Below are 27,981 nucleotides of genomic sequence, written 5' to 3' on the forward strand. Positions count from 1 at the left end.
GTGATGGTGCTGTCAGCCTGTGCTGCCAGTTACTGTGGGACTTAATAGTATCCATGAGGTCCTGGGAAAGCTGTGAGTTTGAGAGCATTTGGAATGTGTGCAATGGGGGGAATTGGGTGTACCGTTCCCATGGGTACTGGGAAGGGCATGGGCACGCACAGTGTGGGGTAGGCATTGCCTCTGGTCCCCTCCCCTCTGATATACCAACAGAGCCTTTGTGGGGTATTGGGAGCAAAGGATGCACAGCATGAGGGTTATCCCTTTTCTTCTGCTGCCCTGAACCAATTTGGGTGTGAAGCTTCCAGCAGAGACTGCTCGGAGCCCTCTGGGAGGGTTTGCTCTGGGCAGGACCTTTACACTGGGGGCTTGGTACTTTCAGCATGAGACCCAGCACCCTCGGGTCGACTTCAGCCCAGGTTGAGCAGAGATGGAGAGGAGGTCCGGCCAGCACGGAGGGGGTTAAACCCCCGCCCATCCCCGCGGCCCTCGGCTCTCCCCCACCGCCGTTCCCCGGGCTCCTTTCCCCCTCTCCCTTCCCCGTGTTTAGTTAAATTTCCCCCGCCTTAGTTGATGTCACATCCTGTTCCACAGCCATCCCTGCTAGTAGCCAGCCCTACCGATTCCTTCTTTTTTTTTTTTTTAAATCCCCATCCTCTCCTCATCACCCCCCCTTTTCAAGGCAAACTTTTGGCAATAGCGGAGATAATCGTTCCGTGCTCCGCTGAATATCTCCTCTCCAATGCCTTCCGATCGGGGGAGCCATTAAATTAAAAAAAGAAAGAAAGCAAATTGCCAGAGAGCCGGCAAGGATTGAAACCGGGATCCCAATAAATATGCAAAGTGAAGGCTGCTCTGCTAAGCAGATTTCTTGCATTGCTTCCCGGGGGTGCTGAGAGTCGCTCGGAGAATCTCCCTGATTATTTTGATTTGATTTGATTTTTTTTTTTAATCTCGTTTTATCGTCTATTTTTTTTTCCTTTTTTTTTTTTTTTTCCTTTGTTTTCTTTTTTTTTTTCCTTAATTGTAATTATAATCCCCCCCGACGAGAAGGGAGCGAGGAGGCAGCGAGGCTCGGGGATCGGCGCAGGGCGGCGGAGCGGCGATCTGCATGCAAGGTGCTTAGGGCTGCCCGCGAGACATGCAACCGGCAAGCAAGCTCCTCACCCTCTTCTTCCTCATCCTGATGGGCACAGAACTCACTCAAGTAGGTGCCTCTCTTGCTTTTCCGACACCCTCCCCCCCACCCCCCATCCTTTCTCCCCAACGCCATTTTCTATTAAACCTCGACAGCGCACACACAGATGCACCAAAAAACCCCCCCTCGTGCAAAGCAAATCGCACCTCTGTGATCCATCCCCCCCCTTCCCCCCGCATCCCCACGGTGCTGAAACGCTGCGGCCGGGATGCGGGTTTGGGGAGGGGGGGGTTGGGTGGGGATGGTTGGGATGCTGGCAGCCAGGAACCGGGGCTGTGGGGGCCGTGGGTGCCTCCCCCCCCCCTACACCGTCTCGGCGAAGTTCGCACGGTGCGTCCCATCGCCCCGCGGTGCCCATCTCCGTTCGCCTTCCCCCTCCCCCCCAGCTGCTCCTGTGGGGGTAGTTTTTTGCTGATATAGATATATAGATAGGTAGATAGATTGATGTGACATTTAAATGTCCCTCAGTGTTTCCATCTCTGGCTCGTGGGAGAGATGAGCATCTCGTACGTCCCCCTCTCTCCGCCCTTTCTTTCTTTCTTTGTTGTCTTTTAATGGGATTTTAATGCCTGCTTTTTACTTGCCTGGCCCCTGGACGAAGTGAGCAGGAGGGGGAGGCACCGGCACATCCCTCGCGAGTGGCAATCAAACTCCTATTGACTCCCTTAAGACCGCTGGGGAGAGAGGGAGGCAGAGAGGTGGTGCTCCTTTGTATTCAAAGCCAGTGGGAAAAGGAGAAAAGTAGTTGCAAGAGGATGCTCTAGATTGGGGGTTTAATTGTGGTGCTGCCTAGGAGCAAAAATAAAGAAAGAAAAAAAGATGCTATAAATAGGAGGGGAGTAGAGGCTGCTTCTTGTAGAAGCAATTAGCGGCCGAGCTCTCATCCTGGTTGCTGCATGTAGATTATTTCTTGCTTTCTCCAGCTGACAGTGTTCTCTTGTCACTGCCCTATTGCTGAAGTTTCTCCTTTAGGGCTTTGCACCCTCAGAGTATTTCTGCTGCCCTCCACCCCCTCCCCTTGATGGAATGGCTCAAGTCAGAGCTGCCTTAATTGCATGGAGCCCTCCGGATGAGGTCTGGGATGGAAATAATTAGGAGGGGGTGGGAGGGAAGGGGGAAGGACAGGATGGGCACTGACATTCAGGCTGTGGATGAGAAGGAGTAAGAAGGAATGAGAACTGCAAGTGAGTGCCCATGAGAAGCCCATTGTGTGTGAGGATGTGTGCAGCACTGCGCATGCGTGGTGCCGGACAAAGCAGCCGGAGAGCCGCCAGCATGGCTTGCAGACCTGCAAAGAGAGGCATCCTGCAGGGCCTCAGCAGCAGCCTGGGGGAGTCAAGCAGCACCGCAGGGTTGTCCCCTTCCTCATTGCCTCTCCAGCATCACCTCCTGCCTCACAAATGGGCAGCTCACTCATGAGCTCCACTGGTGCATCATCCCAGGTGCTGTTGCCCCCTTTTTTTTGGCCTTGTCAGTCTCTATCTCTCTGTGCCTGTGCTTTGCTCAAAGACAGTCTGTCTCCCATTCTGCCTGGCTTCTCTTTCCTTTCCTTGCATCCCTTATTAGTGCACACAACGCACCAACTTTGCACCCGACTTTAAATCAGGGTGGCAGTGGGGGATCAGAACGGCAGGGCTGAGCACTGCTGGCTGACTCTAAGCAGTCACCTCCCAGCCTGACCTGCTGGAAGCCAAAGCTGTGGCTGTGCTGGGCTGAATGCAGCCAGGGTTGCGTGCTGGGTTGCTGCCTGCAGGGAGATGCTCTGCCAGGCCCTGCTTGCCGGCACACAGCCATCCTGCCTGCTACCTCGCTTGGCACTGCAGAGCTCTTTCAGAGTTTTAGCATCTCATTTCAGTAGCACAGCTGCCAGATGCAATCCCCAAATATGCCTTTCATCTCGGGCACCGCCCAGCTCGGTGTCTTCCGTGTTTAATTCAGTGCCAGATTCACATCTCCATTGCATGTGTGGCATCTTCCCATCCCCTACAGGGATGCTGTGCCAGGGGAGGAGGGATTGAGGTTCAGGGAAGCAGGTTGCTGATTTAGGCAGCCTTCCCTGTCAATGCAGAAGTTGCTACCATCCCCTCCTCTCCCTCCCTACAGTGTCTCTGACAGGCCAGCCCACAATAGCAAAGAAATGGGGAGAGGGACATGTGTGAAGGGGAGCACATGGCTGTCCTTGCAGCCAGAACTGTGCTGGGAAAACTTCTCATGGACAGCAGGGGGTTGCACTGCAGCATCCTCCAGTGGTCTCCCCCCGCTCCCCAACCAGGAGCATGTAGGGCTCTGGGACCTGCCTGAAGTAATGGTGGTTTTATCTTTGAGAGAAAAGAGGAAGCTGCCCTCATGCACTGCCCCATATCCCGGCCCTTTGCAGAAATCCCTGCCCTGGGGGCAGCAGGAGAGGGACCTGCTTAATGCTCTGGGACTCCTTGCTGCCAAAGGCAGAGGACTTCCTCTGCAAACTGACCAGGTTTCCTCTCCAGGAGAGCCCAGGACAGCTCTCCTGGTGGCTGTGAGCAGCAGAGCCAGTTTATGCTCTCTAAGAATCTGTCCCCCCACCCCCCTTGTTTGCTTGCATTGTGCAGATTAGAGTTGCCAGGGCAGAGAGTTTTGGCTGCTGTACTACAGCCAGAAGTGTTGGCAGAGAGGGATACAGGCTGCTATATGCTTTGCTATATGCTTGTCCGTCTGTCCATGCACCTGATCTCTTTGTCACGCCTCAGGCTTGCTGCTGGCTTTACCGGGCTGCCACCAGAGAAACCTTGTTCCTCAGAGTTTCACAATGCAGCTGATGCTCAGATGTTTGCTTCCCCAGTAATCACTGAAACCACACAGGGAGAAACACACCCCTGGAGCAGGGACTTATTAAGCAGTTACTGCTTCTGTGGGTCAGGAAAAATCAAAGAAAGAAACCAAAAATGCCATTGATTTTCCTAAAAGCACAGCAGGTCTCTTGGGATTGCTTTCAGGGCAAGGGAGAGAAGCTGCCAACCCTACTGGGCTGGGATTGCACCATGTGCTCCCCTCCCAAAGCTGTGTGTCCCCACAAGCCCCTCTGCCCACCTCCTCCCATTCCTTGTTCTGGGCTCTTCTCTCTGCTGTCGGAACCTGGTAGGATTAAGCAGCAAATCTGCAGCCTGTAACAGGAGGCAGCTGCCTTATCTCATAAACCAATTTGTGTCTCATTTCACTAACTTCAGCTTTAACCAATAAAAAAAGAAAAAAAAGAAAGGTAATTTTCAACCCTGGGTTGTATTTATTACTCGAGTTATCAGCCCTTGTAATCAGTATTAGCATCGCTGTACAAAGTAATACAAAACTAATTACTATCTGAGTGAATTAGATAGATGAAGGCTGTAGGTTGCACTGGCAATTGGATGAAGCAAGTTCTTGAGTTATGAGTGTTGGCTTGGCTTTGCTGTGAGGATGCCACAAACAGAAGGGAGCAGGGAAGGGATGGGGATGCTTGAGCATGGAGCATCCGTTTGGGGCTGGCTGCCTGTAGTGACTCAGGTGGGTGCTTTGGGATGACCTGACTTGGTCAAGTTGTCCTCCAAAAAGTGAAAGGTGCACCTGGGGAAATTAAAGCACAGAGTCCACACTGCCTCTTAGCACCACCAAATCCCAACCATAAGGAAAGAACACCTCAAAGTCTGAACCTTCCCTCTTTTACAAACCGCAGCCAGTGTTTGCTGCTGTTGTCCCAAAGCTGAGGCCGGGTCATGATGTCTCTCTATGGGGATTTGGGCCCTTTTCAGGACCTAGACCCTGTCTGTCAGGCCTCTCCCCATCCCAGCTGGAAGTCAGCATCCCAAATCAGCCCAAATGCAGAAGGTCTCAGGACGGATGGGCAGCAGGGCAGTGGCACAGCTTTGGTAAAGGGGTGTGCAGCAATAAGTGAGTCCAGAACCTCACCGTGTTTCCTAGCAAGGAACACACGGAGCAAGTTGTCAATGTAAAAGCACTCTCTGACTGGAGGCATGTGGCCGACCCAGGGAGACATGCCAACAAAAATCATCATTCCCAACCAAAACATTCGAGTAACAGAAACCTACTGAAATGCCTGCAGAACCGGTGCTGACTTTAATGGACTCTGATCCGGCCCAGAGGCTCCGACGTATGTTGGCACTCGCTGTTAGAGCATGGGTTTAATGGCAAGAGCAGCTTCAGCAAAATGCAGATTTAGCAATGTGGAGACCTGTAAAGGGGATGTAGTCTGTTCTGCTGTGACACATGGAGTGTGTTCCTCCTGCTGAAGGGTTTTTCTACTCTCTGTGTGGACAAGAAAAGGGGAAGATTGCTGAGGTGTCTGTGTGCAGGAGGAGTTGTCCCAGCTCCTGCAGCTGCAGTGGGCTTTCTAGATCCTGCCTGTGATGGGAGGGGAATAATGAGCTCTGCACCGGTGCAGTGCTGGGATGATGGGGTCCAGCTCCGGAGCTGAGGCTTGTGTGTGTGATGGTAGCACAAAGAACAACAAAAACAACCAAAGGGGTGAGGACGTATGGAAGTCAGACTCAAAGATTGAGGAAACTCAGCAACATTTATTGCTGCAGAGGTCCTGACTTGCTGAGGTCCCATCAAATAGTTGTCCCTTTCTCCAAAGCTGTGTGCTGCCTTGCGAGTGTGATGCCATCCCCACCAGGGCCGGGTGCCTCCTTTGCTGGGAGCTCCTCACAGCCCTCCAGGTCGGTGGTGCAGAGGGATTTCAGACACCTCCTACCCCTGGTGCAGGTGATGGGGTCCTTTCCTCCTCTCTGCTTTCTTGCCTTTGAGCTGCCCGTGCTGCTATTCGACACAACACCTGGAGGTGGGGCAGGAAGAGGGGCCGGCAGGATGAGGGTGAGAGACCCATGGAGCCAGCAGATGTTTACAGTACAGCTGTATGTCTTTTAAAGCAGCCCCGTCCCTCTCGCCGTGCAATCTGCAGAGCCCGGGATCTTGGGGGACTAGGAAAGAGCTCCGTGTAAGCGTGGGAGGGATGGAAAAACTTCAACACCTCTTCTCTGAGCCAGCCAGGAGAGGGAGACAATGACCGCCGTGTGCTGCACACACTCACACTCACATTGGCTCCATTGGCAAATATTGACCCCAGCGGGTCGGCATTTTGCACGACCACCGGGAAACCAATTCTTCCAAGCAGTGGAATTTTCCACTAAGCAGCTGTTTTGGAAGGCTGTTATTTGCCTTTATCTGCCTCCCCTCCTCTTTCTGCATTCAGAATTTATGCATGCAAATAGGATCTCTTGTTCCCCAGCAGCTTGTCTGCTGCTGCTGCTGCTCACTGCCTGCTTTCAGCTGCTCCTGCAGGGAGGGCACTTACAGCAAATGCGTCGGGATGGGGAAAGTTTAGGGCCATCAGGTGCCTCTTTTGTAATGCAATGCTCTGTGCAGTAAGAAATGGAGCAATCAGGATAAAGGTGAACTCAACCAGCTCAGCAAAACCAGTGCTATAGCAGCAAGCTTAGCAATATGGTTACAACGTGTGTCACTGCTTTGCCCTGACTCCTATCAGTGAGTGCTGTCAGTCCTCCCTGATTGCTCCTGATTTGCTCTAGCATGGGTGAAGGCAATGCCAGGTGTTCTGCATAAGCTTCATGCTCTTGCTGGGGTTTGTTGTCTTTTTGTTGGTGTTGGTTTCATGCTTTTAAAGCCACGGGAGCAAGAAGGTGGTGACTACAGCACAGCATGGGCCAAGAGCAGCATCTCACAGGTGAAATCATCTGTGTGCAATGGAAGGAGGCAAATCTATCTTTAGTTCTGGTGGAATCCACAGCAAGGCTGTGGGTTTTATCCTCTCACTGAATGCAAATTAAACAAGGAAGGGTCTGTAGGTAGAATGCGCTTTGCATGCACTTGCAGTTGATAAATACAAGGAACAAACTTTTCTTGCTAACCTAATTTCAGAATGAACATCAGGATGATCTCACTGTAGCACTCCAGTGTTACACGGCATGAAATCAGGCATGCAGTCAGGGTCTGAGCACAGCACGAGCACCTGAGCTGAACTGGAGCAGAATGAGAGATGTGATTATTTTTCTAAAGGGTCAGAGCTTTATGAGGCTTTTGCCTAAAGAAGTTGTTCCTGCCTGAAACACCCCCTTGTTGCTGGCCACTCTGCAGATATGATGCTGGATGTGCTGAAAGCATCTTTACCATGAGAAAGATGCCCAAAAACTGGAGGACAATCTGGGCTGAGCGAAGCTCATTTCATGGCATGGAGGTCATTTGGCTGCTCAGGAGCAGGACATGGTGTGACCCAGAGGCAGGAGTGCTTTTCTCATGGATTTCGTTGCAGCAGGTCGATCTGCTTGCTGGCTGTCTCACCCGGGTTAGAGATGCACCGTTCTGAGCAGTGGGGAAAAGGACAGTGGTAGCAGTGCTGGGGGGTGAGGGATGGGGAGGGCAGTTGGGTTGCTGCAGCCTGTGGCACACACAGTGTCTGGTTCTGCTCCACACTGTTGTGCGGGGGGGGACAGGATCCGACCTGGTGCTGTTGCTCACACTCTTAACTCATCTCTTTTTCTCCACCTGGTGGACTTGCTGAATGTGCATTCATGTCAGTGCTTTTCTGAAACTGCCTCATACTCTCTGCAGAAACGGCTCTCCCTGCAGCTAATGCATTTCAGGGCACAGCTCCCTGCTGTTTGGGGCTTGCTCTGCACACCAACCTGGATGCACAGCAAAGATGCTGGTGGGTCACAGCCTCGGGGCATCCCAAGGCACCTTCACAGCCTGTAGGGAGGGAGCTGTGAGCCCACCACCTGCAGGAGCAACGTCAGGAGAGGAACTGTACCGGGGAGAAGATTTGGGGTATGTCTGATAGACCCCAGCTGGGGGGGCTGGACATGCTGGACACCCCATGCACACATGGGGGTTCTGGGGCTTTGGAGCAGTGCAGTGTGACATGCAGCACGGCCTTGGTGGTTGCCCCATTGTGCTGAGGCTGCTGTTGTAGCAGTGGAGCAAGTGGTGTCACTCCTATCCTTTGCAGAGGGACAGAATAATGTCATCATTTGTTTTGCACGGGGTGTTTGAAGGTTCGCTCAGAGGAGGACATGCAAAGGGGTCTCAGATCTGTGTTGACTGAGACGTGGGTTTCAAAGCCACTGGGACTGTTCTAAACATGCAAATGATAACGAGCCAGGTCTTGCTGCCGAGGAGCTGGATGGGGCAGTGTACAGACCACAGAGCAGCGGGCACGACTGGCAGAGCACTGCTCCTTCACCCCCTCGCTGACAGCAGCTCCTTTTGTCCCGCTGGGAAGAAACAAGCGGTAGCTCCCATCGGGTGTCCGGAGCTGCGAACCCACCGCCCCGCCCCGCCGCAGCGCCACTCGAGGCCGCCAGGGGGCGCCATAACGCCGCGCCGCAGCGGAGCTTCGCTGCACCGGCGGAGCCGCCCCCGCCCCGCTGCTCTTCCCCTTCTCCCCTCCTCGCTCTTCTCTCCCCCCCCCCCCCCCCTCCCTTTTCTACCCTCCGCAGCCTCTCCGGCTGGCTGAGCTCTCCGAGGGTTTCCGCCCCCCCGCTCCTCCCTCCCCGCTCCCGTCCCGCCTCCTGCAGCCGCTCGTTCCGCTCCGCACCGCTCCTGTTGGGGCGCGCCCGTTGGCGGCGGGCGGAGGGAAGTAGCCCCGATCCGCTTCCAGCACATCTACCGGCAGCAGCATCCCCAGTGCCGGGCAGGACCGCGGCGAGGAGGCGGACGATGGGCCGGCGGCGAGAGGCGACGGTGGTGGTGATGACCGTCGGGCGGTTGTCGCAGCCCGTCCCCAGCGGCATGGAGCCCGGCGCCGGTGCAGAATGAAGGGTGCCTGGCGCCCCCCCCCGCAGACATGTCTGTGCCTTTACTCAAGATTGGAGTCGTCCTCAGCACCATGGCCATGATCACCAATTGGATGTCGCAGACGCTGCCCTCCCTCGTGGGGCTCAACACCACCAAACTCACGGCGGCCTCGGGCGGCACCTTAGACCGCAGCACGGGAGTAAGTGCGGGGGGCGGCGGGGGGAGGCTGGCCCGGAGCATCCCTACCTCCCTGGGCACCCCCGGGTCACCCCCATCCCTCCGTGCCTCATTGCCCCCCTGCTCTGGGACCATCTCGGCCGCCTGGTTGAGGGGGGTGGGTCTCGTTTGAAAGACCTCCGAGCCTCCCGCTGCAGACAGTGGTGCAACGGGGAGAGGCAGCGCTGCTGCCCCCCGGGATGACGGGGGTGCGTTTAGGGGTGGTGGGAGATGCGGGGTTATCCATCCCTGGCCCCGGAGCTGACGCTGGTGCCTTCCCACGTCTTCATCCAGGAGACTGCAAAGTTTCCATCACGGCTGTTTCGCTGGGTGAAGCAGTTTGGGACAGCAGGTGCGAGTCCCTCAAGATCTCGTTTGCTTCCCTGCCTGTCATCAATAGGCGTTAATGGGGTGGAAAACGCAGTCGCGGCGTATTTCGGTCGTGCCTTATGTTTGCTCTCCCCGTTTTGCTGGAGGGCTGGGACGGAGCCCGGGCTGGGCACGTTGGAAACAGCAAAGTGAAACGATCCTCCTGTCTGTCTTCCTACAGCAGGAAGAAACGGGTCCTTTTCTCCTCCAGGCTGCACGCTTGTGCCTTGCAGCAGAGCCACCGATTAACAGCTCTGCTGCTTGGAAGCGGCTCTTTCCCGTAGTGCCTCTGCTGATTGTGAATGAAGCTGGGATTTTTCCATCTTATCAGGGCTAAATGAGACCCGATTTTTTCTTGTGCTGGTTGTTTTAGCTCGATCAAATGACTCGTCTGTCCGCTAGTGTGTGCCTGTGCACATGGGTGTTTGCAAGGTTATTTGTAACGCATTGCAAGAGCAGAAAGAACATTTCCCTTCTGGCTGGCAAAACAGTGGTACCTTCAAAGTGATCAGACGCTTGAATGGGGGCTAAATAATGTATTTTGCAAAGTGATGCCAGATGAAAGGGAAATGAAGATCAGAGAGGTTTGGAGAACAGCAGGGGTGCAGGGAGGATATTGGGGGGGAGTGTTTGGGGCTGCAGCTTGTCCTGGGTGCTGTGGTGGTTGCCCCCCCTGGGCTGCATTGCTGTGTGCTTTGAGGGGTCCCGACCTATGGAGGGTTTTGGGGGTGGAATGGTTGTCCTGGAGAAGCTCCCCATTACCAGGAGAGCCTGGCAAAGGATGGGGGAAACGTGACTCCTCGTATCGCATGGCTGGTGCTGGCTCCAGGAGAGCTCTGCAGGTGCTCAGTGACAGCTCAGCTCTCAGCCAGGACGCCGTGCCCTCCCCGTGAGTTTGGGCACATCCTGCTCACGGTGTCAAGGAGACCCTGGGTGTGTGGCAATGACAGCCCAGCCGTGGGCTCTGCCAGCCGGCTTGGCACCCAATGCACCCGGAGCTGAGCCTTTGTGATGTGGCTTCCCCGTGTCTGTGTTTCCCCTCTTGCATTGCCCTGTGTGCTCCGTCTCTTCTCAGACCCTTCCTTTCTTTGTCCCCTATCCATATCTTTGCATTACAAGTGAATCCTCCTCAGAGCATCCCTCCTCTCACTGCACAGCTCCGGGATCCACTCTATGCTGCTTCCTCCCTCCTCTTCCTCATCCAGCCCCACTGATCCCCCCCCATCCTCCCATTTTCTTAACCCCTTTTTTCCCCTGTGTCAATCAGGTGTTGCCTACCAACCCAGAGGAAAGCTGGCAGGTCTACAGCTCTGCCCAGGATAGCGAGGGACGTTGTATATGCACAGTGGTGGCACCTCAACAGACGATGTGCTCGCGTGATGCCAGGACAAAGCAGCTGAGACAACTATTAGAAAAGGTAATGGCTGATGTGTTCTGGGCAAGGGGGGGTGGTTTGGAGTGGTGTGAATGGGGTGAAAAGCTGAGAGAAATGGGCTGAGCCTTCATTTCCAGACAAGGCAGAGCCCTGCAGTGAGTGCAGCAGGGAGTAATCAGGCAGGAGGACAAATATCTGAGTGTTTCTAAAAGGAAAAGAGCCCGTGGCCTGAGGTCAGGTTAAAAGTGCTGAGACCAAAGCAGCGATGATTGAATCCCATCGGTTTATAAGACGAATAAACACGTAGCGATGTATTGATTTCTATTCATTACATTGACACGGGGATGAGCCCGAGTGAGACTTTAACGAAGCCCGTGCACTCCCAGCCAAAGTGATGTTAGAAAAGGTCACACAGAACAGTGTGAGCTGTCGGCATCCAATAGCAGAGAGATGACAGTCTGTGGTCGTCGTCTTCTAATGTTGACATCCACTTGATTAGTTGTTTAATAGTCTGCTGTCCAAAGAGATCAAAGAATCTCATTAGGGACTCATTCCTGATAACAAGAAGCTTTGCAGGTAATAAATTTCATTGGAGAAATGCTGTTTCATGTGAAAGGGGTGCTCTTCTCTTTAACATATAAGTGGACTCGTGCTCTGGGTCTGTAATTCTCCTTGGGGTCCTCATGCATGTGTTGCATGACCAAATGTTTTATACCTCGGAGCTCTCACAAAGCTGATTTATCACTCATCACCACAGCAGACCCACACCAAGCTGATTCTCCTATGCAATAAGGGCAATAAACTCGGCCAGGGAGCACTTAGCCCTGAAACACTTCCAATGTGCCATCGGCTTCTAAGAATAATCCCAAAGCTCCAGCTTTATGAGCAGTAGCAATGGGGCGAGCAGCGCGTTTGGCTGCGAGGCACTGAGTGATGTGCTGGAGCCCAGCCGTGCTCCCGGAGCTGCTCACATGCATAAACCAAGTGGGTTTTGACCCGATGCTCTCTGCTAACAGCAGGCTGAGCTGAATGCGGCGGCCCTGGAGGAGCAGCAGCTGCAGAGTGCACGGTGGGAGCACTAGGGGATTTTTCCCTTACGCAGCTCTCTGGCTGCCAATGAGTAAAGTGAGGGAGGAGCGGGCTGAGAGGCGGTGTGTTCTGGGCTACCTGCCTGCTGCTCTGTCTGCAGCTCACTCCTACGCTAACCTATATGAAAACCCCGGAATAAAGAGTGGGTTCTTGGTGCCAGACATCTGATCTCGATCGAGGTTGGAATGAAAATCCCTCTATAGGGAAAATGGATCCGCAGGGTTGAGCTCCCAGCTCCCCAGGGAGGATGTCAGACCTGGATGCTCCTTCCCCCCACCTGACATTTTCACTCCAGTTTTGAGATAGCTCTCACCTCCGGATTTCTCGCTGCCAGCAGATGAAGAAACAGAATGTGCCAAGAAGGCAATTCTGCTTGGATTTTCAAAGTAGGAGACCTGGCACTCACCTATAGAAATAATGAGGCGTTGCTTCTAAGGGCCAGAAGAAAGCCGCTTTAGTGCATGTGCATACACAAATGACTCAGAGCAAAAATCACTGCACGAAGGCTCCCAGCCCCCATTGACCTTCAGCACACGGGCACAACATGGGAGCTGCAGGTGAATCCTGGGCACCCGGGGCAGGGCTGAGGAGCAGCAGGTGCAGGAGTGGAGGTGAGAGCGGGCTGCTCGCCATGCACAAACTGTGCAGCCCCAGCACTGCGTGGCTGAGCTCATTGCTGGCATCATTGGCCAGCTCGTGCCGAGCCCTGCGTGCGTCAGGTACTGAGGCCACATCTTGGCCTGCCTCCAGACCAACACATCACTGGGATCCTGTTCATGAGCAGATTATATTTTATCTTCAAAGAGAATTATTATTTTTTTCTCTCCCCTGGCCTTGTTATCTGGGAGGGTTTCCTCCTTTGACAGTTGAACCAGCTTTCGTTTCCTGCCAACGCTTGCTCTTTGCCAGCACTTATCTCCAGCCTAGGCAGCTCTTCTTGTTCCTTTGATATTCGCTCTGAGGTGCGTAATGATCTCAGCCTTCACTTTGCCTTCTGCAATCCTTACAGCGAGGATCTCGCACATCCCAATCTATCAGCTATCAATCTCTGCCAGCTATTCCTATAGAGTACCAAAATCTCCCTCGAAATGCCTCCTGCTATGGCTCCACTGGTTGTCCAGCTACCCCAAGCTCAAGCCAAACATCCACCCTGTTTCAAAACCCAGAATGGGCTTAGAGCTCCCCTTCCTGAGCTGATCAGCAGAGAGGCTTGAACAGAGCTAAAACCGATGAGGTTCTGTCCATGTAAACCCAACAAAGGATCATCAGGCCAATACCGACTCTCAATACCAACCAAGAGAGCAAGAACAGAACCGGCTGTTTTGTTTGTGTCAGTTTTCTGTTCTGAATGCTAAGATTGACTCTTTTCCCTGAGGTGGGTTTGTCTCTCTCATCAGCTCGATGGAGAACGAGGTTTCATGTTGAGAGTGCGTGCTCAACCAGTGGGGCAAAAAGCATTTTGGCTGATGTTAGCAAAGTAATGGATGGTGCTGAGGGAATCTGAGACAGCATCCTTGGGTCTCAGTTGATTAAAGCACTTACGTACGTGCTTAAGTTTAAGCTAGGAGAAGTCTCATTGAAATCTAATCGTCTGCCAATGGACTTTGCTGGATCAAGGGCTTAATATGCTAATGAGGGAAAAGGAGTAGATCTCCATTTGATGAAGCACACGTTGCTGTCAGGGATCAGCAATGATGGAGTTGAGTTTTTACAAGTCTGGCCAGAATCCTGCCTGCCTGAAAACAATACGGGCAGCAAATAGGGGGAGGCTGAACTTGTGGAGCGCATCCTGAAATAGCACAACAGCTAATTTTAGTTGTCTCAGTTTAGAGACGTGTGAGGAAGCTCATTTCCTCTGCAGTCAGGGGAGAGGCTGGCTCCTCCAGAGGTGATTCAGAGCAGCAGCCTGGCTGGGGGGGCTGATTCATTCCCTGCAGTCTGCTTCTATCTGATAGGACCTGCAGGGCCAGGGTGCTGCTGCATATCAACATTATCCACGCAGAACTGCTCTTGCTTGATTGCTGCAGTTGGGCATTAGTGGACTAAACGAGATCAATTTTATGTGGTCCTTACCAGTCGTGCCTGTTTCAGCTCATTGAAGCAATTTTGCTGTGTAGATGCAGCGTGATTCAGAGGAGGGTGGTCTGGATTATTGGCACAAGAGCATCTATCAGGAGAGGCTGCAGATCAGCTGTGCTTGTCCAAGGCCTTTCCTCTCCCTCCCTGGGGGCACAAAGAGGTCTCTGAACCCCCTAAACCCAGCCTGGGTGATGTACTGGGGCTCAAAGAAATGCCTCCACCTCTGCTGAGACCAATGGTACTGGTTATACAAAAGGTTTTCTCACTGCTGGCCTTTGAGATACAGGCTGTTCATGCATTTTCAATGGTTCCCTGTGATAGTTTTCTTGTTATTGCCTGTGGGCAGGGCTCGTTTTGATGACTTCGGAGATGCAGATACACAGGTGGGCATTTGACCTGCGCTGTTCCCAGTGCAGGTGTCCCAAGCCATCCCTGTGCTGCCCTTCCAGGTAAGCAGAGCAGTGCCATTGGCAGGACAAAGCATTGCACCTGCACATCTTTCCCCATTTCTTTCTGCGTTTGGCTCCACCAGAGATAGAAATGGGAGTAGACACATGGGCTCTGGGAAGTGGCTTGGAGGACTCAGAGACTGTTTGGGATCAAATCTGGGCTTTGCTGAAATGCTCAGATAGGCTTGAAGCAGGATGTCAGGGCACCAGGCCTGGATACTTGATTCATTTCCAACGTGGGCATCAGCACTACGGTGCCAATGGGGGCATTTCTAGGGGGACCTTGGCAGTGGGAGGTATTCCTTGAGCCCCATGATGCACTAAGTGCAGTACAAACACGAAAGGGGGCATCCTTTGATCAGGGGCATTCATTGCTTAATGCTAGATACGTGCTTAGGTCCTTTCCTAAGTCAGCACTTTGTTTACCCTCACAGAGCCTGAGAATGAGAGGCAAATATTTCAGTTAATCAGCTGACAGCCAGCCTTCAAAACCAGGTCACTCCAGCTCCCATTTCCCTCTATTCCTTGCCCCTCTGGCACCAGCAGGTCTCTCAGCAGAAGCCCACCAGCTTCCTTGCATCACCTGTGCAGCAGAGCCAGGCAGGTGCACGCAGGGGGTGCAGGAAGGGGCATCAGTGGGGCATGAGCTGCACCTGTAACACTCCAGCCACCCCAGCCCACAGCTGCACTGCTTGTGGCTGATGCTGTATAAATAGTGAGGCTGTTGGAGTGATGAAGTTTTACTAGCTGGGAGTAAAGCTTGCACTTAGGCAATCAGTATGCATCACTCACGTGAAGAAATGATAACGTGCGCCTCAGCAGCAGAAGTGTTTCTCATAGTCAGATGTGCTCCTAACGGGCTCATGTTGCCCAAATCAGACATCCTGTGATTCTATGATCCTGTGCCTATCGAAGAGGCCATTACTGCGAATGCACTTTATAGTTGACTACAGCCCTTATTTGCACGTGTGATTGTGGAATTATTCTCTGCAGTGTGGCAGAGAACATGATGATGAAACCAGTTTGCTCTGCTTCAGAGCATGGAGTCATAACGCTGAGAGATGCTGATGATGAGCTGGTAAATAATGCATCTGCTGATTACCCTTTTGCTATGTTGGCTCCAGGCAAAGGGCAGCATCTGCACTCAGCACTGCAACACTGCTGGGGATGCAGCTCCCGTGTAACGCATCCCTTCTCGTTTGGCAGGTGCAAAACATGTCTCAGTCGATAGAGGTTTTGGACAGGCGGACCCAGCGAGACCTCCAGTACGTGGAGAAGATGGAAAACCAGATGAGAGGACTGGAATCCAAATTTAAGCAAGTGGAAGAAAGCCACAAGCAGCACCTGGCAAGGCAGTTTAAGGTATGTCTGCTTTCCAACCTGCTAATGGAGGTGTAGCGTGGCGCGGTGTCCCAGCCTGGCAGCCTCTGCTATGCTGCAGCCCAGCTGCAGGCTGTGCTCACAGCACCCCTCAGCCCCCTCCTACCCAAAGCATGGCCAGAGAGCATTTTCCTATAGGGTAAAAGCCTAAATCTCAGCATTCCCATGCTGGCAGGGCCGCCTCCTCATTGGAGGACTGAGAACAGGATGAGAGCAGGCAGAGCCAGGCACCCTCCCACCCCCATCCCTACTCCTGTTCTCCTTAGGAAGAACCACGACCCAAAGGTTTGCAGTAGCCAGGAGCTGAGCCTTAGCAAGCAGTTCTGCGCACAGGAAACCACACCAGGCTCTCAGCATATCACTGCCCTCCTTGGCATGGGTTGCATTCATTGGGCAATCAGCCAAGCTAACAAACCCCACCAAAAATAACCTTAAAAAGGAATTTACAGCTCTTTGGCTGTCCTCAGGATGGCCAGCTGTGAGCAACTGAAAGATGTGCAAACGTCCAGTTTGGAAGTAAGGGTGTTGGCAGTGCTTTGCGGTGGGCAATGTGTGCAGATTAGAAGTGCAAAACTCATCCCTCTCAAATGATGCTGCCATTGCAGCAAGCTTTCAGTCCCATGATTGAGACCGAGTGAAATGACCAGAAAGAGGCTGTCAGTAACACTTGTTGTGCCAAATTGTAGTAATATTTTGGGTTAATCATAAACACAAATGGTGGAGACTTCCACTGAAATCCAGGGATGCTTCCCACTGGCTGATTCCCATCCTCTTGCCCAGGCTGACCCGTCTGTTAAGCCAATTCTTTCTTAATGAGTATGTTAAATACCAAGATGGCACAATAAAAGCTGGGAAAAAGGCTCTCAGAACTTCCCACCAGCCCCAACTCCTGCCCTCCCCATCCGCAGGACCCCCTGCTTGGCCTGCCTGCCAGGCTTATCTTGAGGAGTTAAACATGAGATCCTTTCTCTTTTTCCTTGTCCGTCCTGATGAGTTTGACCCTCCCCATTGCCTGCCAGGGAACTTGCAGCAGGTAGCAAAGTAAACAGGAAAATAAAGACATCCCTTCCCACGTGCAGAGTGCAGGAGGGAAAACCTCTTGGCTTAAATAGGAGGGGATGGGATGCAAAGAAATGATGCTGAGGGACAACTTGTGGTCCCCTTCACTCCCAGAGCTGCTTCAGCAGCCAGGCAGAGTCTGAGCCCTGCTCTGGATGGGGTCAGGGCAGGAGCACCAGGTATATATGCTGTATGCTGACATGCTTCATTAACGGGTAGGTGCATGCATATTTATGTCTGCTCATTAGCTGCTGGAGCAAAGCATCTTTAACAAAATGCTGCATACTGTGCCTTTAAACCAGGCCACCATTTGATTCAAAAAGCCAAAACACGCACTAAAAAACCAGAGCTTTAATTCCTGCAAAAATAAACTTGATAACGACTTGGATTTTTACGCCTTTCATGGCGAGTCTGAAAACGGTCAGGAGCTTTTGCTGCCAAAGCATCACTTGAAATAACAGCACAGCATTTTGTTCCTGCTAATGCCAGTGTTGAGATGTGAGTGGTTTGGAGATCTTGTGTTCTTTCTCTTGAGTTCCGTATTGTCTATGAATGGCTATCTATATAAGGCAGGTTAGCGAGCTAGATCCTCAACAGTATTTCATTTTCTTGCTTACAGGGCTAACTTAAAAGCAAGTTTTTTCAATGCTGCAGTGACTGAAGAAGCAGTTCACTCCCATGTAACCATGAAAAGAGGGCCACAGAGCATTTTGCACCATGCATTTACTTATTTATTTCATTTATTTTTTGGATTCTTTTCCAAATTAGCGCCATATCTCACTAAGGAACCTTGAACCACACAACCGAGATCTTCCTTTGCATGCAATTGTAGATGCATTTCATGAATAGTTTGAAACCCTTGTCGATGCATATATATAATATATATATATATATCTTATTTTCTTTTTCTTTGATTTTTTTGGAAAGAAAAAAAAACAAGAAAAAAAAAAGAGAAAAAAAAAGAACTCTTTGTGTATGTGATCTGAAGCATGTAACCCTAAGATGTTGCATTCTAAAAATGACAAATAAAGGCCTTTCCCAAATATTTTGGTGTTCTGCAGCCTGTTTAATATGTTCTTTCCCATACGTCATTCGGACCAAAATAACGATTAAAGTAATTTTAATGATAATAATTGTGGGGATATGAACGATGCACTCACGTAGGAAGCAACCAGGTCAAGGCAGAGTGTTGCAGATTTTTGCACGCATAGCACTGAATCGAGCTTATTTTAACCTTGCAGGCAATAAAAGCGAAAATGGAGGAACTTAGGCCTTTGATACCAGTGTTGGAAGAGTACAAAGCCGATGCAAAATTGGTATTGCAGTTTAAAGAGGAGGTCCAGAATCTGACGTCAGTTCTAAACGAACTCCAGGAAGAGATTGGCGCCTATGACTACGAAGAGCTTCAGAACAGAGTGTCAAATCTTGAAGAAAGGCTTCGTGCATGCATGCAAAAATTAGGTAGGCTCAGACCAACATGGTGGCACTGGCTAAACACCATCGATGTCCCAACACACCTCCCGGCTGCAGGCAGAGATGCGGCTTGGCCATCTCCAAGGGGAGCCCCGCAGCCGGGCGCCATCCTGCAAGCACATGTGCTGCGAGCAACACTCACCCTGCCAGCTGTCCTGCTGGGGATTGCTTGCATGCCTGATGTTGCTCACGGTGCAAGTGCTTCAGGATCAGGCCCGTAAGTAGGCATGTGACTTTTTGCAGCGTTTGCATAAGCGGACGGCGACGTGCGCAAACGCAAGCAGCGCTTATGCAAAGCAAACACATGCACCCATTCTGCTTATGCATCAATGTCTAAGCTGTTTGCTACCTGGACCTGGCACATCAGCGAATGTCCCTGCACCCCGCTTTAAGCAGAGCGTGTGCAGGCTGCAAAATCAGTTTCCTTTGTTCCTTTTGCATCTTGTAAATCCCCCCCATTGAGAAGAGCATGACGTGGCCGGGACGCTGGGCAGGATGGGGCACCCAGCATTGGGCAGAGGGGCAGGGAGGGGGCTGCCTCCCACTGCACATCTCCCCGCTGCTTGCTGCCCTCGCGCTGCCTTGATTTAATTTCTCCTTCCATTATTGACTTTCTCGTTAAGCAATTTAGGTAATCTAAACACATTAACTGCTCTGCAATCTATTTTGGTAGCACATATGAAATTACACTCTCAGGTAACTTCAAGGAAGAGCTGATCTCTTCTCAGCACTGTATACCCTTGGCAAGGTAACGTTTCATTTCACGTGTCTCCACTGTTGGAATTGCTTTTGCTTGTTTCTAGGCACCCCCACATCTCCGCAGGCAGCCACCTCTCTGCCTTCCCATTCTGTTACCTCCTGCTCCCCTTCCAAGCTTCCCCTATCGTTATAATTCTGGAGAGGCCCCTGGGCACAGGGGTGGCTTTATGGGAGGAGATGGTGCCCTAGGAGCACCCACACCTTCAGCTGTCCCTTGGGTAGCAGGAGAAGCTGCTGGTGGTGGTGAGGAGAGGGGATGGCAGCAGTACCAGGGATCTACACGTGGGCTGTGGGATTGCTTACCTTGGGATGGGGTCTTTCAACAGAACCATCCTGGACCTCAGGGCTTCAAAAACATTGAGTTTGCCCATGTTTTATTCACCCCGTCAGCTCAGGGCTCATTGCATCCCCCCACGCTCACATCCTCCCAATGGGACATCAGACCAAGCCAACAGCCCAGGTAAGGCTGAGGCAGCTGGAATGGAGAGGTCTTGCAGGCAACTTTCTCTAGCAAGTTCTGCTGCCCTTTTAAATTATTACTTAGATTTTATTTGGAAGTTTAGGCTTTGCTCCTTTCTCCTCCAGCTGCAGGGTGGTTCAGGGCAGCATTTGTGCCCTGAGGATCTGCAGCAGCCCTATGTGCACACAGAGACCAACTCTGACTCTTGCAAAAGGGTTCTCCCGGGAGGCTTTGCTGCTCACCAGGGGGGTGATTTATTCAGTCGTTTAGCAACAAACAGCACAGACTGAATACCCAATGTTGTTTATCGCTCCGGAGTACAAACCAGTGCAAACAGGAGTTAATTGAGTTAAATTCAGACAACAACCTCGCAGCCACTTTGCTGGCACATGGTAAGACCCTGTTTGCTGAGGATCGTTGTTTGCTGCAAATTATCAGCTCAGAGGGATGCACTGAAGTCTCACGTAGCACATTTCAGCTTCATTTGTTCCTGCATGGGGCAGCAAGGCTGCTTGCCTGCGTTCACCTGCTATAGCAGGGCTGGGGACCAGGAGGCAGAGGGCATGTGCTGCATTCCTGCCCACCTCAGCTCTCCAGGGAGTGCTGATGCTCAGCAGTGCAGCAGCATTCTCTTTAGATGAGGTCCTTTTTGTATTTAGGGTTTCTTAAGCATTCTTGATGGATCGATAGTGAAAACACTTCCTGACCCTGTCGTGTGTGCGTGTGAGGGGAAAAGAGAAATCAATAACAGCACATTCAATCTGTTATGCTGTTTACATTCTTAAAGATCACTATTTATATAGGGATTTTAACGTTTCCATTACCCTGAGAGGAGCCTTGGGAGAGGGAATGGGCTGTCACTCCTTGAATCAAGGGGGGTTTCATTGGGCTGAGCTCTGTAGATTCATGTTTGCCAATGGCATGAGCTTTCCCAAACTCTTGCAACAAAATCCCAGCCCATAATCCCGGTGGATGGAGAAAGACCAAGTGTGGTTTCCCCATTGGGAAAAGCCAGGTCCTGCTGGCCTGTGCCCCAAGTGTTTTGTATGGGCTGGATGATGGAGATGAGGGTAAGACATGATCCCACATCCCCAGTGCTGGGAGCAGGTGGGGAGGACAGGTGGGTGCTGCCCAAGCAGAGCCTGGCAGCACAGCACAGGTGGCTGTGTTGGTGGTAAACTGCTGCCAAGCTGCTAAACATCACTTGCTGGTGGGCTGGATCTCAGGGAAAATATGGAGTAGGACTGTTGGCATCCTGGGAGGGTGGTGATGGTCACTGTAGCTTGATCAAAATGTGTTGTCTGCTGCTGCTGGTGTGGACAAGGGATGGGTTTGTATGTGTTGTGTTGTGTTGTGTTGTGTCGCATTGCTGCTCTGTGGAGCTGCAGGAAGGTGGTTTGGAGCTGGGACAGCCTGCAAGGCCTCAAAAGGAGCTGAGTTGTGCTGATTCTCAGGAGAAGGGACACCCAGATCCCTGTAGGCCTCTATTCTGAGTATCCCAGTAAGGGAAAATGGAGTGAAAGCAGATCCTCCAGGAGTGCCCCCTAAACTGCTGTCCACAGCTTCCCATTAGGTCATGGACTCAAGTAATGGGCAGCAGAACATGCTTCCCTGGTGCACATTCATCCCTGAGAGACTCACTGGTCACATTTTCAGCACTGAAAGTAGTCCCAGAAGGAAAATAAGCTGTGAATACAGTCTTTGCCTTCCTTCTCTTTAGTGAAATATTGGAAAGACTCGGTCTGAGAGCCAGGAGATGTGAGAATCCAAGCTTGGGAGCTGCTGCCTTATTCTGAACTGCGGCACAGCCAAAGGAAGCAGCAGCAGACCAAGTCCTCTCTGCCCTCAGTGATATTCCTGCTGCTGGTGGTTGCTAGCCCCATGGAAAGAGGGAAGAAAGCTGATGGTGTTAGGGATGTGGTGCACACCTCAGTGGGAGCAGACAGGAACGAGGGTCACAGAGGCTGCAGCTTTGCATCCCCAGGAGTAACCCCATGAGAGCTGCAGAGACCTGGCTCCTGGGCTCTAGGAAGCCCTTGGTTCTGTGATCCATTTTGGACATCTTCCCTTGTATCTGATACCTCTGGTGGCTTTATGCTGAGTAACTGCCTTGTCCTGTGTGAGAGAAGCCCCTTTGCACTGCTGGAGAGCTGCTGTGAATGTGCCAAACATGTATGAGATAGTGCAAACAACACTAGTTTACCCTTATCAGCTGACACTGCTTTTTTTTCCCCCCCTTTTACTTTCTTATTTTTTAATCAATGCATTTGTATACAACCTTTCTCTCCAGGGAAATAGAAGGAAGGAGATAAAGTGACAGCAATGTGGGGCAGTGATAACAGAAGGCAGCAAGGAGCAGATCTGTGATTAGGGCTCCTCTGCAAGGGGAATTTACCAGACATTAAGCATTCATTATTGTAACCCTTTGCGTCCCTTTGTCAGTGGTTCATCCCAAGCCGAGTGGTTCTGCATGCACCAGGTAGGATGAGATCCTAGGGGAGAAATCAGGAAACCTATGCTGGACTTTGGGTGCTGCCAAACATTGTTGTCTCTTGCAGGAGGTGCTGCTGCAGGACTGCTCTGTGCTGGATGTGTCTGGGTTTTCAATGATTGCTCCCGTAGCAACAGAGCGTTTCATGCTGACCACAGCCCATCCTGCTGCATCCCGCTGTGTGCCTCTGCCTGTCATTCTGGAGTGCACACATGTTAAAACGACGGCGGTTGGGGAGCACGGAATGGCAGCTTGGGTGGAGGTTGGGGATAGCAATGTGAAAAAGAAAAAAAGAAAGTAAAAATAAGGAGAAAGGGAAAGAAGCATCTGGCTCCTGGGGGTGATAATGGTGCAGGAAGGGCACTCCTCAGCAGCCCCCGAGCATGCAGACACATCCAAGCAGGGCAGGTGGCTGGTAGAATCCTGAGATGGCTTCTGCAAGGAGGAGAGATTCATATCACCTATAATCTCCCATTTCTGCTGGTTGTTGTTTTTTTTTCCTCCATTCTCCTTTGCATAACCTGTAACAAATGTGTTGCTTCCAGCAGGGCTGGAATAGACACGGCTGTCTTTTTATCTTGGCTGCACCCACTCTATTATAGCAGAAATGAGCAGAGCCGTTCAGCTAATTTCTCCACCTGGCTGCTCGACCCTGGCTAACTCTTCTCATTTCCTATTCTGCAGCATGAGCATGCAGCTGCTGTGGGAAGGCTTGTTTTCTTGGGGCAGTGCGATAAGGACAATTGTTGTTAAGAGATGTGAAACGACCAGAAACCACCCGGCAGTTGTTCTCAGCCTAATTACCTTTAATTAAATAACAACACAGCTTCTCAGGGTGCTGGGATGAGGGGCAATGGGGTCTGGAAGGGAAAGACCCAGCATGAGGAAGCGTGTGCCCAAGCAGCGTGGCGTTGTTGGGAATGGTGCTCACCAGCCTTGCACTCTTTTTCAGCTTGTGGCAAGCTGACAGGAATAAGTGACCCAATCACAATTAAAACCTCGGGGTCTCGCTTCGGCTCGTGGATGACGGACCCTCTCGCCCCAGAGGGAGAGAACAAGGTAAGAGCACGGCAGCTCCGTCCCTGTGGTCCTGGGTGTCTCCAGGAGATCTTGGGAAGGAAAATCAAGTATTGTGTGGGTTTGGCAGTTAGGAGGAATGGAGAAGCCCGTGCTGTTGGCCATTGCTGCTCTTCTGCTGCCAGCATCCCTGATAACGTCATCAAACTCCATTTGTCCTCCATCCTCCACCTGAGCTGTAGTGAGGAATTAACTGGCTGCATCCAGAGGGATTTGTCTTGCTTTGTTTTGGTCTTTTTTTCTTGGTTTTTGTTTTTCCTTTCATTCAGACCATTCAATTTTGATCCCAAAGAGGTAGGAGGCCAATAACTGGCTGAAAATCAATCCAGGCTTCCCATGACTGATGGAACGGAAAATATCTCAAGTGCTCGCTGCGGATTTGCAGGCAGCAAGAGATAACAAAAACCACAGTCCTTGGCTGCAGGGCAATTCCCTGCCGCACAAAGCAGCCCTCGTCAAAGGTTGAAGGCACCAGCACGGGCTCTATTGAGGCAGCTATTTTGAGAGCCTGCCCTGTCACCAGCTCTCTGCAGCCTTGAGCACAAGGGATGCTCTGCAGAAGCCACCCCAGCGTGGTGCATTGCCTGGGGACGTGCAGCAGTGAAGCAGCAGTGACGTGAGATGGCGGGTGAGGTCCCTCCAGCAGCCAGCTGGTTGGCACTGGCTCCCCAGTATGACACCTCTGTCTTCTATGGTTATTAAACAAAGACAGTCCTAATTATGAAGTAGAACAGGAAGGTTTTGCCCATGTTAGGTTCATGAGAGAGGGACAGACTTGTCCCTTCAGGCTGTGTCTGCTGCATCCCTTGGCTATAGTGGGGTTAGGTGTGACTTATACATCTGCAAAGGGAGAGCCAGGTCTGTGGTGACCAAAGTACATTAATTATGTGCTAACGATCTTCCCATGTCTTCAGAGAGTTTCATCTCAAACCAGTATTTAATTAGTTTTATTTTTGCCCCTGACCTTTTCTGCAGGTGATTCTTGGTGTGTGTGTAGAGAAGCAGCTTTCTCTGGGCTGTAGCTCAGGCTTCACAACCGTGTGGTGTGTATGAAATGAATTGTGTTACAGATGCAGGCTTGTGAGACCTCCATTGGCTGAGTGAGAAGCTGGTGGTGGTGGGGAGAAGCCGGGCAGTTCATCATATCCATCTTCCATCGCCAAACCCCAGGAGGTGTTTGGTGGTTTTCATGGTCATTTATTCGTGTCATGAAATCATTGAACACAACTGGGCAAAATTGTAAGTCGCACAGGAGCAGCCCAGCAGCGGATGCTGAGTGCAGGGATTGATGGATTGATGCATATTGGCAGGGCAGTGCAGCTGAAGCTGCTCAAAGGCAGCCAGCAACGTGAGGCCATCCATCCCTCAACCTCTGCTTCTCCACAGCATGAATGCCTCTAAATCCCACTGCCTTGATAACGAGGTTTCCTTCTCTTGTGATCTTCTCTTTCCCTCTCTAAAAACCAAACGCATGTTTGGTATTAATTATTTAATACCAAATGATAAAATGTGAGCAGCAGAGAGACAATGAGTTTCAAGGGTATTTTGTAATCTTCCAAACTGGTTCAGTTGAGTGCAGGCTTTTCTTTAATTGATGGATGCTTCCCAGCCCCACGTCCATCATTAGAAGCTCTCCCATGCTCTGGCACATCTCTGCCTTGTGCTCAGTGTCATGCATGTTTTCCTTCCCAAGCTTTTGCAGCCCTCCTCACAGAGAGTGGGGAGATGGGAACAATTTGCCACACTCATTCTTTGCATTCCAGTGCAGGATTAAGTGGGGCCTGAAGTTCCTTGCAGCCCTCATTTGGCCTTGCAGCCAAACCCAGGACGCACAAGCTGTGTGTAAATGTTTGTCTGCTCCTCTAATGGACCCTGGAGACAGCCGTACTGCAGAGCTGCTGTGATCACATTTTGCCTATGTTCTCTGCATCCTTACTGAAATCTGCATCCTTAAAGGCATTCCCCGCTGCCATTTCGTTTACCTCTTTTCCTTCCTAAACAGTTTTATAACAGAAGGCAGCTATCTTCTTTATTTCTTAGGCAGCAAAGGCACACGGGGTGTCACTCACCGGACGGATATTTCTTCTTGATATTAACTGCACCGCTTTAGCGTTTGCCTCTGAATTGGTTTCAGATGACAAAAGCTTTTTTTTTCATAAGGAGTCTAGACAGTGTCCCTGGCGAACTGGAGTTTAAATCACCATCTGAAATCTCTCTCCCATCTCCTGATAGCAACATTTTTGATGTCTTTGTCTCTTCTCTTTCAGCGGTGTTGATTTAAGCTTTTGATGGGGAAGTGTGTGATTTTTAAACCAATATGGACTTTGCCTGCATTTCCCTGACAATGAGCGATTGTGTTCCTCGCTCCTGCATGCCAAATTAACAGAGCTCAGCACAGCAGCTGCTGTGATTTACTGAGTGTGATCGTAATGGGGCTTACAGGAGAGGAAGGCAGCATCTCTGTAGGGTTTAGTTGCAGAAAGGTGCTGCTTGCCCTCTGGAAGGACAGTGTTGGTCCTGGGGTGATGCCAGCTTACCCCCAGGAAAGTTGTGCTATTCTCTCCATTCGTTTATGAGTTTGGGGGTGGCAGCCTGAGGTTTGTTCTGGGCACAGAAGGCTTTGGGCGTGTTGTTCTCCATTGGATGCCTCAGTGAGGTTAGCCCCACGCAGCTCACTCTGGGTTTAGCATCCTAGGCAAATGATTACCTCTCTGATGGGAGGTCTCAGCTGTTCCCTAACCCCACATATTTCTGTTGCTCGCCCAGGTCTGGTACATGGACAGCTACCACAACAACCGCTTCGTCCGCGAATACAAATCCATGGCAGACTTCATGAATACCGACAATTTTACCTCTCACCGTCTCCCTCACCCATGGTCAGGCACTGGTCAAGTGGTCTACAATGGCTCTATCTACTTCAATAAATACCAAAGCCACATAATTATCAGGTTTGACTTGAAAACAGAGACCATTCTCAAGACTCGCAGCCTGGATTATGCCGGCTACAACAACATGTACCACTACGCCTGGGGCGGCCACTCGGACATCGACCTCATGGTGGATGAGAACGGGCTGTGGGCTGTCTATGCCACCAACCAGAATGCAGGCAACATCGTCATCAGCAAGCTGGATCCCAACACCCTGCAGAGCCTCCAGACCTGGAACACCAGCTACCCAAAACGCAGCGCTGGGGAGGCCTTCATCATCTGTGGCACGCTCTACGTCACCAATGGCTATTCGGGAGGCACCAAGGTACACTATGCCTACCAGACCAATGCCTCTACCTATGAGTACATCGACATCCCATTCCAAAACAAGTACTCGCACATTTCCATGTTGGACTACAACCCCAAGGATCGGGCCCTCTATGCTTGGAACAACGGGCACCAAATACTTTACAATGTCACCCTCTTCCACGTCATCAGGTCTGATGAGTTGTAGTCCATCCTTGTTTAGAAACTGATTTAGGAAAACAAACAGGAAAAAAAAAAAAAAAAAAGGAGGAAAAAAAAAAAAAAAAAGGAGAAATGAATATAAGAAAGAAATGCTAATACTGAGGAAACACACTTTAAATACGTAAATAAACAAACAGCTGCCAAAATTAAGACCAACGTCATAGAGGATTATTCAGCATAGACCTGACAGATCAGCATTACCTCTGCATTTCTAGAAGTCTGGCCCCATGTTATGGACTCATGACTAACCATGTACTTGCAGCTGGAACTGCACCTGGAGAACCATTTCAGTTTGGGGTTTTGTTTTGTTTCTGTTCCGATAGCAAACCTATAGCGCATACAAAAGAAGTAAGGCAATGACTGTTGGAAGTTTATCCTTGGGAGACTCGCTCTCTTCTGTGTGGGGGTTGCATGGACATTTTCCGACATCGCGGGCAGCTGTGATGGATGTGTGATTTGTATTTCTAAGCAGAAAGCTGACCCGTGAGGAGCTCTCGCTGTCTGAACAAGACCTATCACAGGTTAGTTTTATTCGCCTTCCATTGCAGCTACTGTCTCTCAACTGTGTTCTTGTCACTTAGATTAACTGTGCTGAGACCCGAAGTAGCTCATGGATCTGTGTCTTAGTAACTATTAAACACGATGGTTTAAGTATGTATTATGAACAAGTTGTTGTACCCATATTGTTTGAACTTATGTATTCAGCAAATATATTGTATAATGTATGTCTGTTATTTACCAGAGGTGGCGAAACTTTGTATGTCCAGTTTATGCAATGAATGTTGTAAATGCAATGATGTAGTTTGGATTAATAAATGATGGTTTTGTTTCTAAAAAGAAAAAAAAAATGAAAAAGAACAAAAAAAAAAAAGGTTAGTGTTCACCCTTATACACAGATAACCAATTTCATGTTGATAATGACAAGAATATTCTCTTACTGTTATAATATCTACATAGCATTATGGTGGTTGGAAATAGCTTCTGTGTGGAAATTCTGTGCCGTCAGATTCCCATGGGAAGCCCAGTTTATGGAAGTGTGAAGGTAATTACTTCTTTTCTTTCTTTTCTTTTTTTTTTTTTTTTTTAAGAGGAAAACTTTGTACTATCCACAGTTATCTAAGGAACAATAAAAATATTAGGAGACTTCCCCGCTTTGTTCGTTGTGTGTTCTGTTGCACCATGACATCTGTGCACGAGCAACCAGGTGCAGCGGGAGAGGATAAGAGGAATCGCTGTGGGGTTTTGGGGTGATGGCTGCAGCATGTTGGGTGCA

The 27,981-nt window shown here is 50.8% G+C and overlaps 1 protein-coding gene across 3 annotated transcripts; it reads left to right on the plus strand.

Annotated features, from left to right (window-relative positions):
- Positions 1-575: 575 nt before the first annotated feature.
- On the plus strand, positions 576-27,856 carry OLFM1 (olfactomedin 1). Of its 3 annotated transcripts, none has more exons than XM_072353068.1 (6): positions 576-1,204; positions 10,830-10,979; positions 15,761-15,916; positions 18,235-18,454; positions 23,129-23,235; positions 26,020-27,856. In XM_072353068.1, the coding sequence occupies exons 1-6, from the start codon at positions 1,139-1,141 to the stop codon at positions 26,692-26,694; spliced, it is 1,374 nt and encodes a 457-aa protein (XP_072209169.1). In that variant the 5' UTR covers positions 576-1,138; the 3' UTR covers positions 26,695-27,856. The 3 variants fall into 3 exon arrangements, with proteins under 3 accessions (XP_072209169.1, XP_072209170.1, XP_072209168.1); XM_072353067.1 differs by lacking the exon at positions 576-1,204 and adding an exon at positions 8,756-9,176; XM_072353069.1 differs by lacking the exons at positions 18,235-18,454; positions 23,129-23,235; positions 26,020-27,856 and adding an exon at positions 17,613-18,038 and having other exon boundaries at positions 583-1,204.
- Positions 27,857-27,981: the final 125 nt, after the last annotated feature.

The sequence above is a fragment of the Excalfactoria chinensis genome, chromosome 18, assembly GCF_039878825.1.
Source record: "Excalfactoria chinensis isolate bCotChi1 chromosome 18, bCotChi1.hap2, whole genome shotgun sequence".
NCBI classification, from domain to species: domain Eukaryota; kingdom Metazoa; phylum Chordata; class Aves; order Galliformes; family Phasianidae; genus Excalfactoria; species Excalfactoria chinensis.

Coding starts and splice junctions, on each gene's coding strand:
- OLFM1 (XM_072353067.1), top strand. CDS start 9,027: ATGTCTGTGCCTTTACTCAAGATTGGAGTCGTCCTCAGCACCATGGCC. Junction 10,980..15,760: donor TGAGACAACTATTAGAAAAG/GTAATGGCTGAT, acceptor CTCGTTTGGCAG/GTGCAAAACATGTCTCAGTC. Junction 15,917..18,234: donor ACCTGGCAAGGCAGTTTAAG/GTATGTCTGCTT, acceptor TTAACCTTGCAG/GCAATAAAAGCGAAAATGGA.